We start from the raw sequence: 11180 nt of genomic DNA on the forward strand, positions 1-11180 counted from the left end.
GATTTTTGCGAGTTAAGAAAAAATCGTCAATGCACTCCTATTATTGTGTAAATTAACAATTCCAATTTCAACTGAAAACCAGAGTTGATGACCAGAGTTTGTAGCAGAGATGCCAGACAAGATATGAATGTTTTTTTTGGCTCAAATGAAAGAGCGGGTCGAGAAATGGCGTGCAGAAGTCTTTAAAGATGACAAATCTCTCTAAAGATGATGTCTGTTTTCAATTGAAAAGCGCAATTGTGACAACATTTTCCAGTGGGTTCTAGGAGTCTCCCCTGGTTCAACACCATCTTTAGAGGTCCTAGCACGCCATTTCTCGACCCGCTCTTTCGTTTGAGCTCAAAAAAACATTCATATCTTGTCTGACATCTTTGCTACAAACTCGGGTTTTCAACTCGGGTTTTCAATTGAAAGCGTGAAACACACAGTAGTATGAAACTCCAACTGCGTGAAATACACAGCAGTATGAAAATTCGGCTGCGTGAAACACACAAACTTCACGCATGCGTGGAGTGTATGGAGTGTACGGGAGTGATTCACGCAATGGTGCGAATAGTCACGACCTAATATGTAACCTTAAAGGAATTCTTTTTGTTACGGTTTCATACAAAAAAATTAAAAATAAGGAATAAAAGTTAAGATGAGGGAACAATGAAATACAGCCCATCAATTCGTCGTATGTACACAATTTTATTAATATAAAAAATAATTCAATCACCTCCAGTTATGCAGTTGCCACGTGTTTCTTCCCAAATCGACGAAAACTGAAATTCGGGAGATAACGAAGGTCCCCATCCCACTGTCTGAGCATTTCGCATTGTGCAGAATTCAGAATATTGGGAATTTCTGCAAAAAAAAATGAAAAATCTGAATTTCCCATAAAATTCCAAATCCAAAAATAATTATCAATTCATTAATTGTGAATATTTATATCAAGTTAATAGAATATTATCTACGAGAGATTGCATGTAATATTAAATTTTAGACAATAATACGGCTTAGGAATATTATGATGATGTCCCAGACAGAAAAATATATATTCTGAAAATTATATGTTTTATATATGGAATTGGCCTGATTTATGCATAAAAGTTATATAAAATATCAATTTATATATATATTTCATATATATCTTAATAATATTTTTTTAATATATTCTATAAAATATATATGAAACACATCAATGTATATTTTACATATTTGATGAATATACATTTTATAAAATATATTTAAAAAATATTATTAAAATATATATAAATTTATATTCTATATAAATGTTATATATATTCGAAGAAAGTATTAAACTGGCCTACATTATACATATTTTTAATATATTTTTCCACAGGAGTTATGTGATGAGGATTAGATGTGAGATATCAAGTTCATCGAATTTATTTGTGTCCAGTTGTCTCTGTGACGAATTGTCGTGTTAAACAGTCGTCTTCAAATGTCTTTTGTCTATTATTCCTGGAACCCAGCCCCCTGATTGGAAACTGAATAAAATACCTATTCCAGCCCCATTGTACTCCTCCACCTCCCTCTCCTTCGTCATCCTCAGGACATCCTCTCGACTCGTGTGACTCCTATTCTTCTTTCCCAGTTTGCTCTCAACAATCTTGGCCATCTCCTCGTCGTGTCTCGCAATGTACCTGCAGAAAGCGATCAATAAATCTCACCGATCTCCGGTGTAATGACCGTTCATTAGATCGAAATTGAATTTGCCTACTTCTCGAGCAATTCACCAGTCAGACTTGCTGGGTAAGGGCACACGTCTGGCACCATATGCTCACGCATCCACAGCATTTTTTCTCGTATCAAGTTCTGTTTCATTGAACCGGTTTGCTTTGCATTCTCTCTGTTTAACGCTCTGTAATTACGCAGATTATGTAACAATGAAGGATGTAAAAAATTTCATTAATCATGGAGAAAGCTCTCGTACTTTTTACTCTTCTTGGCTATTGCCAGAATTTTTCGACTGTTTGGGTGCAGCATTTTCTTCTGTTTGGATAATTCCCTCTTCATTATTGCTGACTGAAACAGCGAATGGAAAATTTGTAGATTGTTCGTGAGAATTTACTGAAATTGCAATTTAATTTCATTCATTCATTCATTTATTTCTGCAATTTAATAGGGGAGGATGGGGTAAAATGGACTCTTGACTTTTTTTTAAATGTTCATAACGTGCTGAATTGTTCATGAAATGGAGTAATTTTATTTTTTAATTGAAAGAACAATGATTCCTCTTTGTGATGAGCTTAGACTGAGGTCAACTGATAAATCTGTTTCTGAGTTATGAATATTTTTTAAAAAGTCAAGTGTCCATTTTACCCCACCCTGTCCTACATGGTATTATTCATGCAGATAGTGATTGAACTAATTGGAAACAAAAATGAATGAATGAATGGAATTTAATTATTACATGGGAATAAGTAGAAATGAGGCAAAATTCAGGTGAATGATATTGAATTTTTGTTATATTTCCCATCACCTTTTGCTCGATTTGTTTCTGTAACTTTTTGATGGAATATATTCTATGAAATTAATTATTTGAATTTGTTTTTTAAATTTTCCAAGTTTTTTCGTTTGAGCTTTTAAATAAAAATCGAAGAAAAATGAAGTGGAGAAAGCATGGGAAATTTATACAAAAATGTTTTAATAAAAAATATTGTATGGAAAGACGAAATTCTGCAGATTTTCTCCATAAAATAGTTTCTATTTCACATTTTCGTAAAAAAATAACACAAAATCTGTGGAATTCTCCACTAGAATTCCAGAAGCTCAGCAGGAGTTCAGCAGAAATCCAATAGAATTTACAAAAAATTTTTTTATTCCAGTTTACGATTAAAATCGCACATAATTTGAGAAATTCTGAAAATCCATTGAAATCGCAATTTTTTCATTTCCCCTGAATTCAATTCAATAACCTCGCTAATTCATTCCATCACAATTAAATAATCAATTGAATAAGTCTACGCACTTACCATTTTCGGAAAATACACTCAACTTTTTTACTGAATCTACAGAAAAACTTAACCTGAAAAATAATTATCTACAATTTCCACTAGTTTATCACGTTCCAATCACTTCACTTATTCGATAACAACGGAATTACGAATTGACAATGGCAAATAAACAAAACCTGCAGCTGTGGACCACGTGCTCTGGCCCCGAAGAAGAGAAATTAGTTGTTTTCGAGTCGCTGACATGCAATAAACGATCAAAAAATCCATCTGTGGAGGCCTGTGGGTACTTCAATACTCACTAACTACCTTATCGACTCCATGACGTCAGGAGACTTCCCTGTGTGTCCACATAACCCCAAAATTGAGGACAACACACGTCCCACGTGTTTCCACTGTCAAAACTCGTCTCCGAATTTTCGTAGTCACTTCACTTGGCTTCACTGAAAAATTGAGAAATCCACTGCCCCGAATAATCAATTGACTAGCAAAAATGTCGACAGTAATCAGTGAGAGTCAGTTCAGTGACGCGAGTGACACGGAGGACCCTAGGAATCCCAGGTAAACTCATAAAAATCATGACAATATCGTTGCACGATATTACATAAAGCAACTTCGTTGCTTCTGAATCAATACAATACTCGATTTTTCAGTTCAATTACTCCATGAAAATTCGGAAAAATCAGGAACATTCAGGGAAAAATTGAGAATTCATGTAATTTTGTTGCTGAATATTCATAGGGGAGAATGGGGTAAAACGGACACTTTTGACTTTTTTTTAAATATTAGTGACGGGTTGAAATATTGATGAAACTTAATCTTTTTTTTTTCAATACGAAGAACAATTCTTTTCCTTTCTGATGAGCCTAAACTGAGCTCTATTGATCCATTCGTTTCTGAGTTATGAATAATTTTAAAAAAGTCCAAAGTGTCCATTTTACCCTACCCTCCCCTATTTATAACTCAGAAACAAATTTATCAATTGAGCTCAGTTTAGGCTCGTCACAAAGAGAAACACTCGTTCTTTGTATTGAAAAAAAAATTTTTATCAACATTTCAACCCCTCATTAACATTTAAAAAAAAAGTCGAAAGTGTCCGTTTTACCCCAACCTCCCCTATTCTATAGAAAATTCAACCAAATTGTGAAATTTCCGTGTCACTCTCACTGAGAAGTCATGAATTTCCCTGAACTTCACCTAAAACGTGAAATTTTATACCATTATTCCCCTAAATCTGAGTCATTGTCACTCTCGTGAGAATTAGGGGAGGCTGGGGTAAAACGGACACTTTTGACTTTTTCTAAAATATTAATAAGGGCTTGAAATGTTGATAAAATTTGATATTTTTTTTTCTCAATACAAAGAACAATTCTTTCCCTTTGTGACGAGCCTAAACTGAGCTCAATTGATCAATTTGTTTCTGAGTTATGAATAATAATAAAAAAGTCTAAAGTGTCCGTTTTACCCCACCCTCCCCTACTACCATATTTTCCATGAAATTTCGAAAAATTTCTGAGTGTAGGTAGCTCGGAGGCTAGAGCCACTTTAACCAATCACTAAAAATTCCCTGAAGTGGTAAAATCTCAATTTCCTTTTTTTTCTCAGTGTCCACTCATCAATTGGCAAGCCAGCATGGCTGCAGGCCCCTCCCGACCCCCAGGCCCCCCCAGACATGGCAGACCTCGGCCTGGGGAACTCGAGCGAGGGCGACGACTGCCTGGACCTCAGCGAGGACGAGTGGGACCTCGAGGAGTCCTCAGGCCCCAACAGGCCCAGGACCCAGTCCTCCCACTCAAACACTCAAGCAGCCTCCAACAAGGTCTCCAGCTTCCAGCCCTCGGACAAGCTTTTTCGACGCTACTCCAACAAAATTAATATCGAGAAGTACGAGGGCCCCTCGCTGCCCCACGGTGCAGCCAATGTTCTCATCGAGAACAACAAGAAATGCGATAAAGACAGATTACGACGCAAAGACAAGCACGATCGTGCCACTGTCGAGCAGGTGATGGACCCCAGGACTCGAATGATCCTCTTCAAGATGCTCAATCAGGGGATCATCATGGAGATCAATGGCTGCATCTCCACTGGGAAAGAAGCTAATATTTATCATGCAACGTCGAAGACTGGCGTCGAGTTTGCCATTAAGATTTATAAAACTTCGATTCTGCAGTTCAAGGTGAGATGAAAATTCAATTTATTTGTAATTTAATTCAATTATAAATTAAATTGATATTTAAATTAAAATATATTATGTGTATTATTTTAATTAAATTAACATTTAATCCAGTTTAATTCATAATTGAATTAAATTTCTATTGAAAGTCTATAAGAATTGTATTGGAGTTCTACTCGAATTGTTATTGAAAAATTCAATTTTTTTAGGCATTTTGTCAAGAGATATTCGATAGGAAAAAATCAGATTTTTATTTTTCTTTAAAAATTCCCATTCATAAATTTTCCAATTAAAAAATTATTATTATATTTTACTGAAACGAATTATTGTTATTTCAAAATAATTAATTTTTTCAGTTTTATCATTATTATATTTTATTATTATTACTACACCAAAAAAAATTTAATCAAATTAAAATTAATGAATTAATTTAATTAATTGTCCCATTCTATTTCGATTTTCTTCTCAACCTAAAATCCAAGAAAAAACAACTTGGAAAATTCTTGTTCATGAATTCTCCTAAAATTCCGGAGTAAATCAATAAAATTATCCAACAGAATTCAAGTAAAACTAAAAATTAGAAGATCTCGAATTTTCTGTTCATTTTATTCGCACGCGTAATTAACATCACTCATATAATTAAACATTAACGTAAGTAATTTTCCCTCTTGTAAAGGACAGAGACAAGTACGTGACCGGTGAATTCAGGTTTCGTCACGGTTATTGCAGACACAATCCCCGGAAAATGGTGAAGACGTGGGCAGAGAAGGAGATGAGAAACCTGATAAGACTCAATCAAGCTGGTATCAAGAGTCCAAAGCCAATTATGCTGAGGAGTCATGTTCTGCTGATGGACTTCATTGGGAGCGAGGGTTGGCCTGCTCCCAAGCTCAAGGACGTTCTCCTGAAGTCATCAGCCCCCAGAAAGCTGTACAGAGAGTGTGTGGAGATGATGTGGAGGCTTTACAATAAATCGAGACTCGTTCACGCAGATTTGAGTGAATACAATCTGCTGCATCACGAGAATTCCATTGTCGTTATCGACGTGTCTCAGGCAGTGGAGCACGATCATCCGATGGCCCTGGAGTTCCTCAGGAAGGACTGCAATAATATCACGGAGTTCTTCAAGAAGAACGGGGTCGCTGTGATGACGGTCAAGCAGTTGTTCGATTTCATCACTGATCCCACTGTCTGTGAGGGGAATATGGATGATTACCTGGATGCTGCTGCTGAGAGGACTGCCAGGGAGGGGAGGGGGGAGGTTGACCACGAGCGGGAGGTGGAGGAGGAGGTGTTCAAGCAGGCGTATATTCCGCAGAATCTTGCACAGGTGGGTGTATTGATGATCACGTTAAGAAATTCAATTGCAAAGGAAAACTGAGCTCAGTTTTTCAGGGATATCTCGGGATCTAAGGGAGATAGCGAAATTTTTGTAATTACCTTTTTTGTAGAGCGCATTGAGGGCTACAAAAAAGGTTATGACAAAAATTTTGATATCTGCGGTAGATTTCGAGATATTTAGTGAAAACTGAACAATAGTCGAAAACTGCTTAAATTGTTTTACTTTAAAATTCTTTTGGACTTCTGTTGAAAGTTTTATTAATTTTTGGGTAATTCTGTTGAAGAATTCCACAGGTTCACTGGGCCTTTGTTTCTAGTAGAATTGGTTCTTTCTATGCAAGTTTTTCTGTAGGAATTCCTCGACATGAATTTTCTAATGGTTTTCCACTCATTTTTCCTCTCTTTTCATTAAAAAATTGAACAAAAAAATGTGGGAAATTTGCAGGTGATCGATGTAGAACGAGATATCAAACTAGCCAAATCTGGAACCGACAATTTAATATACAAAACCCTAGTTGGTCTCCGCGCAGACTTGAAAACAGCGGAAAAACCTGAAATTCTTGATGAACATTCAGAAAATAGTGAGGATGACTCAGACGTCAGTGAAGACGAGTCGAGTGACGAGTCAGGGGGGGAATCAAAATTCGTTAATGCATCGAGGCCCAAGGACGAAACCCCAGAAGACAGAAAGGTAAAGAGAATTCCCCCATCACAATTCGACTATTACTCCAGTAACTATTTGTTAATTCATCACTTCTCACCAATTATTTTCATTTCAGTTGAGGAAAAAAGCAGTGAAAGAGCAGCAGGCAGAAAAAAGAAAGTCAAAGATAAAGAAGCACGTGAAGAAGAGGAAAGAGAGGATTCAGAAGAAGAAATAATGAGTAAATTTTTTTTTATTATCATTTTTTTTTCAAATAATTACTTCATGGAGGTGAGGGCATTACCATGTACTTCACGGGAGTAAAATAAAGTGAGAAAGAATGACGTTATAAGTACACTTGGGAGTTGCCTCAGAGAAACAGTTCTTTAGGCAATTGTTCACGTGTGGGAAAGCTCGGTTGTGTCCCTGGTTTAAGTACACTCTGTCTGGCAACTTGACAGGCTCTACTGATCTGTTCCTTCAGGGATAACTGAGGGTAGTAAGCCAGGAAGAACCCTAGAGCCCCCAAAAATGCATCTCCAGCCCCCTAAAAACATATTGAAAGAAATGTATTCATGAATTCATGAGGAAATGTTATTTAATCTAGCTAATTTCATTTTTAGACAATGGAATGAATGAATAATATTCGACAATAGTAATTAATATCGGAATTGATTATTAAAAAATGTGTTTTCATTTTATGCTTAATTAATCAATGAGATTAATCACTGAGATAATCAGAGAAACGTAAAATAAGATTGTAGAATTTAATTATTCAGTTTTATCACTGATTTTAATCGTGTTATTTTGACATTACCGTTGTGTCTACAGGGGTGACAGGCTCCACTGGTACATGGGTTAAGGTTTGAGATATTTTAGTTGCAAAAACAGCACCAGAAGCACCTAATGTTATTATGACAGTGTTACAATCCTTTTCGAAGAGAATATTCAAGGCACTTTGGACATTTTCCAGGGTTAGACGGTCGATTCCTGTCATGAGTTCTGCCTGAAATTCAGAGAAATTAATTGATCAATTCATGCAATTATTTTCATTAATTAATTTACATAATGATTAATTAAGGAAATTAATGAATTTTAATTATTAATTTACAAAATTCTAATGATGGAATCATGACTTTTTTTATTGGCATGGAATTATTTGAATTTTAGGGGAGAATGTAATGAATATTTTTCATTAATTCTGTCAACTACAGACGTACCAAAAAAAATTATATAAAAACCTAACGAGTTTCAACAAAAAAAAATTTCTAAATTAATTCAACGGAAAAATTGTATAAAAAGATGAAATTCTACATGTTTTTTATAAAGTCATTCCTATCGAACACATTCTAAAAAAAATCCCCAGTAAATTGGCGCAATTTTTCAATAGAATCGACCAAAAATTAATAAAAATCTCAATACAAGTTCAATTAAAATTCAGTAGAATTTTTTATGAAATGCGCCAGGTTTTCCTATGAATTTTTTTCGTGCATAAAATATGAATAAATTACCTCAGTCTCATTGACACAAAAAATATCACAGTTCTTCAGAATCTCAGGGTTGGGATTAGCAACAGCGGGTGCGCCATTGACAATTGAAATTCCTGCACGCAGTCGAGAGGATCATATTAATGAGGGACACTCCTGCTTGATTTGCGTGGAAAGGATTTTTACATTACCGCAGCCTTTGTAGAGTTTCAATGCGTGCAGAGTGGTGTCCAGACTCGTTTCGAATTGTGCGAGCAGCACTGAGGCATTTTTTATTGTTTTTTCGGCCTCGTCCACGTCGCTGGGGCTCAGTAGGGCGTTCGCTCCGACGACTATCACTATGCTATTCTCTCCTGGGGATGATAATCTATTTAGATTTTTTTTTTGAGGCCTCGTAGTCGAATGAAGCAATTTTTTAATTAGGAATTCACGATTTTTACCACTTTCAGCTACTGTTATGTGAGCAATTCCACTTGTGACGTTCTCTCGTACTTTCACGTGCTGAGTATTGACTTTGTTGGACTTCAGGATGTCCAGGTACTCCTTACCGAAGATGTCAGAACCCAGCTGGGGTTTTAAATGATTCAATTCAGTAGCGAAGGGTCAGTTTTTAATTAATATCTCTGAATCCAAGGGAGATAGCGAAATTTTTGTCATGACCTTTTTTGTAGCTCTCAATTCGCTCTACAAAAAAGGTCATAACAAAAATTTTGATATCTCCCTTAGATTCACAGATATTCCTCGAAAACGGGATTCAATAATTGAATTATTTTGCTAGGATAGTAATAAATTGATTGGAACTACGATTTTAGGTTCATCGTGATGAATTGTTGGTTCGAGTTGATTATTTTTACTTCATTACTAGAGTATTTCCTGCATATGAAGTAGATTTTTTTTTCACGAATGAATGTTAGAGAAAAAAAAATTGAAAGTTGAATAAAATTTCTGAATTGAACTGTTTGAATATTCTCATTACAAATATTTCAGGAAATTTGAATGGAAGATATTGCAGGCAAAATTCTTCTGATTCCCAATTGTTTAATATTTTATTTGGGACGTTATCCTGTTATTTTATCTGGGATGTTTTTGGAATTTTGTCTTTACCGATGCAACAATGGCTGTTTCTGCGCCAAGCTTTGCTGCAGAGACACATTGATTCGCCCCCTTTCCTCCAACTGTCCTCCTGAAGTCTGTTCCAATCAGTGTTTCACCAGGTTTAGGCAATCGGGGTGAATAACTGCAAGAAAATAATCTCATTTTCAAAAATTCTTTTGTTTTTTTTTCGACCGTTTTTGTAATTTCATTTTATTTTATTTCAGTTTATTTCATTTGATTTTATTTCATTTCTTAATTTTATTATCATTTGATTTAATTTCATTATTAAAATTACATCAAATAAACTAAAATTAAATAAAATGAAATACAATTCATTTTATTTTATGAAGATTTTATGAAGAGTATAGGATGAAATTAAATACACAAAGTTTGTGCATTTAAAAAAAAAACAAACAATCATAATTTTTGGAGACTCCAGGGCTCCGTAAAGCAAAATAACAACTGCAGAACATTTAAAATGATCAAAATAAAAAAAACAACCGAGATAACGTTCGAAAGATAAGAAAGGCAGGTCTTAACTCATTAATTTCAGAATTTACTATTTGGAAAAGGTGATTGCAGAAGTCCTCTGTAATTATGATAATGACTAGGCAACATCAAGGGAATTTATCGATGGGAAATCTCAGCTTTAAAAAATTACAGAGATGAAGGCTTAACGAATAAATGATTTTTTGTGAATGAAACATGAAATATCCAGCCCCCTGCAACTGAAATAATTCACCTGGTGAAGTCAATCATGCAGGAGCCGACGACGACGATGTACTTGGACATTTCTTCCCTCAGACTTCCGAAATTCGCTGATCTATGATATTTTTAGTTTTTTTTCTGAGGAGCTTCGACCGATGGATCCGGACGCCGAGTGAACTCTGCGGGCGTTTTTATCCCCAAAGTAATGCCAGATACCAGAAAAATTGTGCAAGACGACGAGTGCAAATTTCTTATCATCTTATCTTCTTCGGAGGGAAATACACGCGTCTCGACTGTCAATACTAAACAAACAAAACGACGAGTTTGATCGTATTTTTTTCATTACCTTGTCGTTCGTTGCGGACTCATTGTTGTCGCCGCTGTCCGTTGACTGGTCGTCGGTGCCTTTGGGAGAATATTTCAAACTCAACAATTGATCGAGAAAAAAATTTCACATTTTATTGAAGAGGAATTTTTTTATTCAAAGAGATTTTTTTTTTTTTGAAATGGAAGTCTGGAAAAATTAATTATTCTTGAAAATAATTTTATAAACAAAAAGGAAAAATCATCCATTAATTTTGCATTTAAAAAACGAGACTTCAACCACTCAAAGAATTAATTTATTAGTTCGTCATCATCTCATTTACATAAAAATCCCCCCCCCCATATCTCTCTCGATCACATAATTAATCTAATTAAAATCTATTCAAAGCAAATGAAAAGCATTCATTAACATCCTCTAAACAGCTAATGATCAAAGCTTACAAGACAGG

General features: G+C 35.2%; 3 protein-coding genes across 4 annotated transcripts; 1 reads left to right on the forward strand and 2 right to left on the reverse strand.

The window, feature by feature from the left end:
- Window positions 1-670: 670 nt before the first annotated feature.
- Window positions 671-3220, reverse strand: LOC107043301 (translation machinery-associated protein 16). Of its 2 annotated transcripts, XM_015264736.2 has the most exons (6): window positions 3140-3220; window positions 2982-3034; window positions 1940-2031; window positions 1727-1867; window positions 1507-1649; window positions 671-846 (listed from the first exon to the last, which is right to left on the reverse strand). In XM_015264736.2, exons 2-6 carry the CDS (start codon window positions 2982-2984, stop codon window positions 725-727), a joined length of 501 nt encoding a protein of 166 aa, XP_015120222.1. In that variant the 5' UTR covers window positions 2985-3034; window positions 3140-3220; the 3' UTR covers window positions 671-724. The 2 variants fall into 2 exon arrangements, with proteins under 2 accessions (XP_015120222.1, XP_015120221.1); XM_015264735.2 differs by having other exon boundaries at window positions 2982-3220.
- A 96-nt stretch (window positions 3221-3316) lies between these two features.
- LOC107043284 (serine/threonine-protein kinase RIO1) lies at window positions 3317-8128 on the forward strand. Its single transcript, XM_015264709.2, has 5 exons — window positions 3317-3521; window positions 4566-5136; window positions 5810-6463; window positions 6920-7165; window positions 7254-8128. The coding sequence occupies exons 1-5, from the start codon at window positions 3454-3456 to the stop codon at window positions 7353-7355; spliced, it is 1641 nt and encodes a 546-aa protein (XP_015120195.1). The 5' UTR covers window positions 3317-3453; the 3' UTR covers window positions 7356-8128.
- LOC107043285 (ribokinase) lies at window positions 7362-10754 on the reverse strand. The gene is made up of 7 exons (XM_015264710.2): window positions 10442-10754; window positions 9709-9841; window positions 9045-9171; window positions 8796-8957; window positions 8629-8720; window positions 7935-8123; window positions 7362-7664 (listed from the first exon to the last, which is right to left on the reverse strand). The coding sequence occupies exons 1-7, from the start codon at window positions 10489-10491 to the stop codon at window positions 7488-7490; spliced, it is 930 nt and encodes a 309-aa protein (XP_015120196.1). The 5' UTR covers window positions 10492-10754; the 3' UTR covers window positions 7362-7487.
- Between the last annotated feature and the right edge of the window lie 426 nt (window positions 10755-11180).

Source organism: Diachasma alloeum, unplaced genomic scaffold, assembly GCF_001412515.2.
Source record: "Diachasma alloeum isolate Michigan unplaced genomic scaffold, Dall2.0 Dall_scaffold_00558, whole genome shotgun sequence".
In the NCBI taxonomy this organism is placed as follows: domain Eukaryota; kingdom Metazoa; phylum Arthropoda; class Insecta; order Hymenoptera; family Braconidae; genus Diachasma; species Diachasma alloeum.

Coding starts and splice junctions, on each gene's coding strand:
- LOC107043301 (XM_015264736.2), bottom strand. Junction 1,868..1,939: donor ATAGCCAAGAAGAGTAAAAA/GTACGAGAGCTT, acceptor GCGTAATTACAG/AGCGTTAAACAGAGAGAATG. Junction 1,650..1,726: donor ACTGGTGAATTGCTCGAGAA/GTAGGCAAATTC, acceptor CGCTTTCTGCAG/GTACATTGCGAGACACGACG.
- LOC107043284 (XM_015264709.2), top strand. CDS start 3,454: ATGTCGACAGTAATCAGTGAGAGTCAGTTCAGTGACGCGAGTGACACG. Junction 3,522..4,565: donor GAGGACCCTAGGAATCCCAG/GTAAACTCATAA, acceptor TTTTTTTCTCAG/TGTCCACTCATCAATTGGCA. Junction 6,464..6,919: donor TTCCGCAGAATCTTGCACAG/GTGGGTGTATTG, acceptor GGAAATTTGCAG/GTGATCGATGTAGAACGAGA.
- LOC107043285 (XM_015264710.2), bottom strand. CDS start 10,491: ATGTCCAAGTACATCGTCGTCGTCGGCTCCTGCATGATTGACTTCACC. Junction 9,842..10,441: donor TGCATGATTGACTTCACCAG/GTGAATTATTTC, acceptor ATTTTCTTGCAG/TTATTCACCCCGATTGCCTA. Junction 7,665..7,934: donor TCACCCCTGTAGACACAACG/GTAATGTCAAAA, acceptor ATATGTTTTTAG/GGGGCTGGAGATGCATTTTT.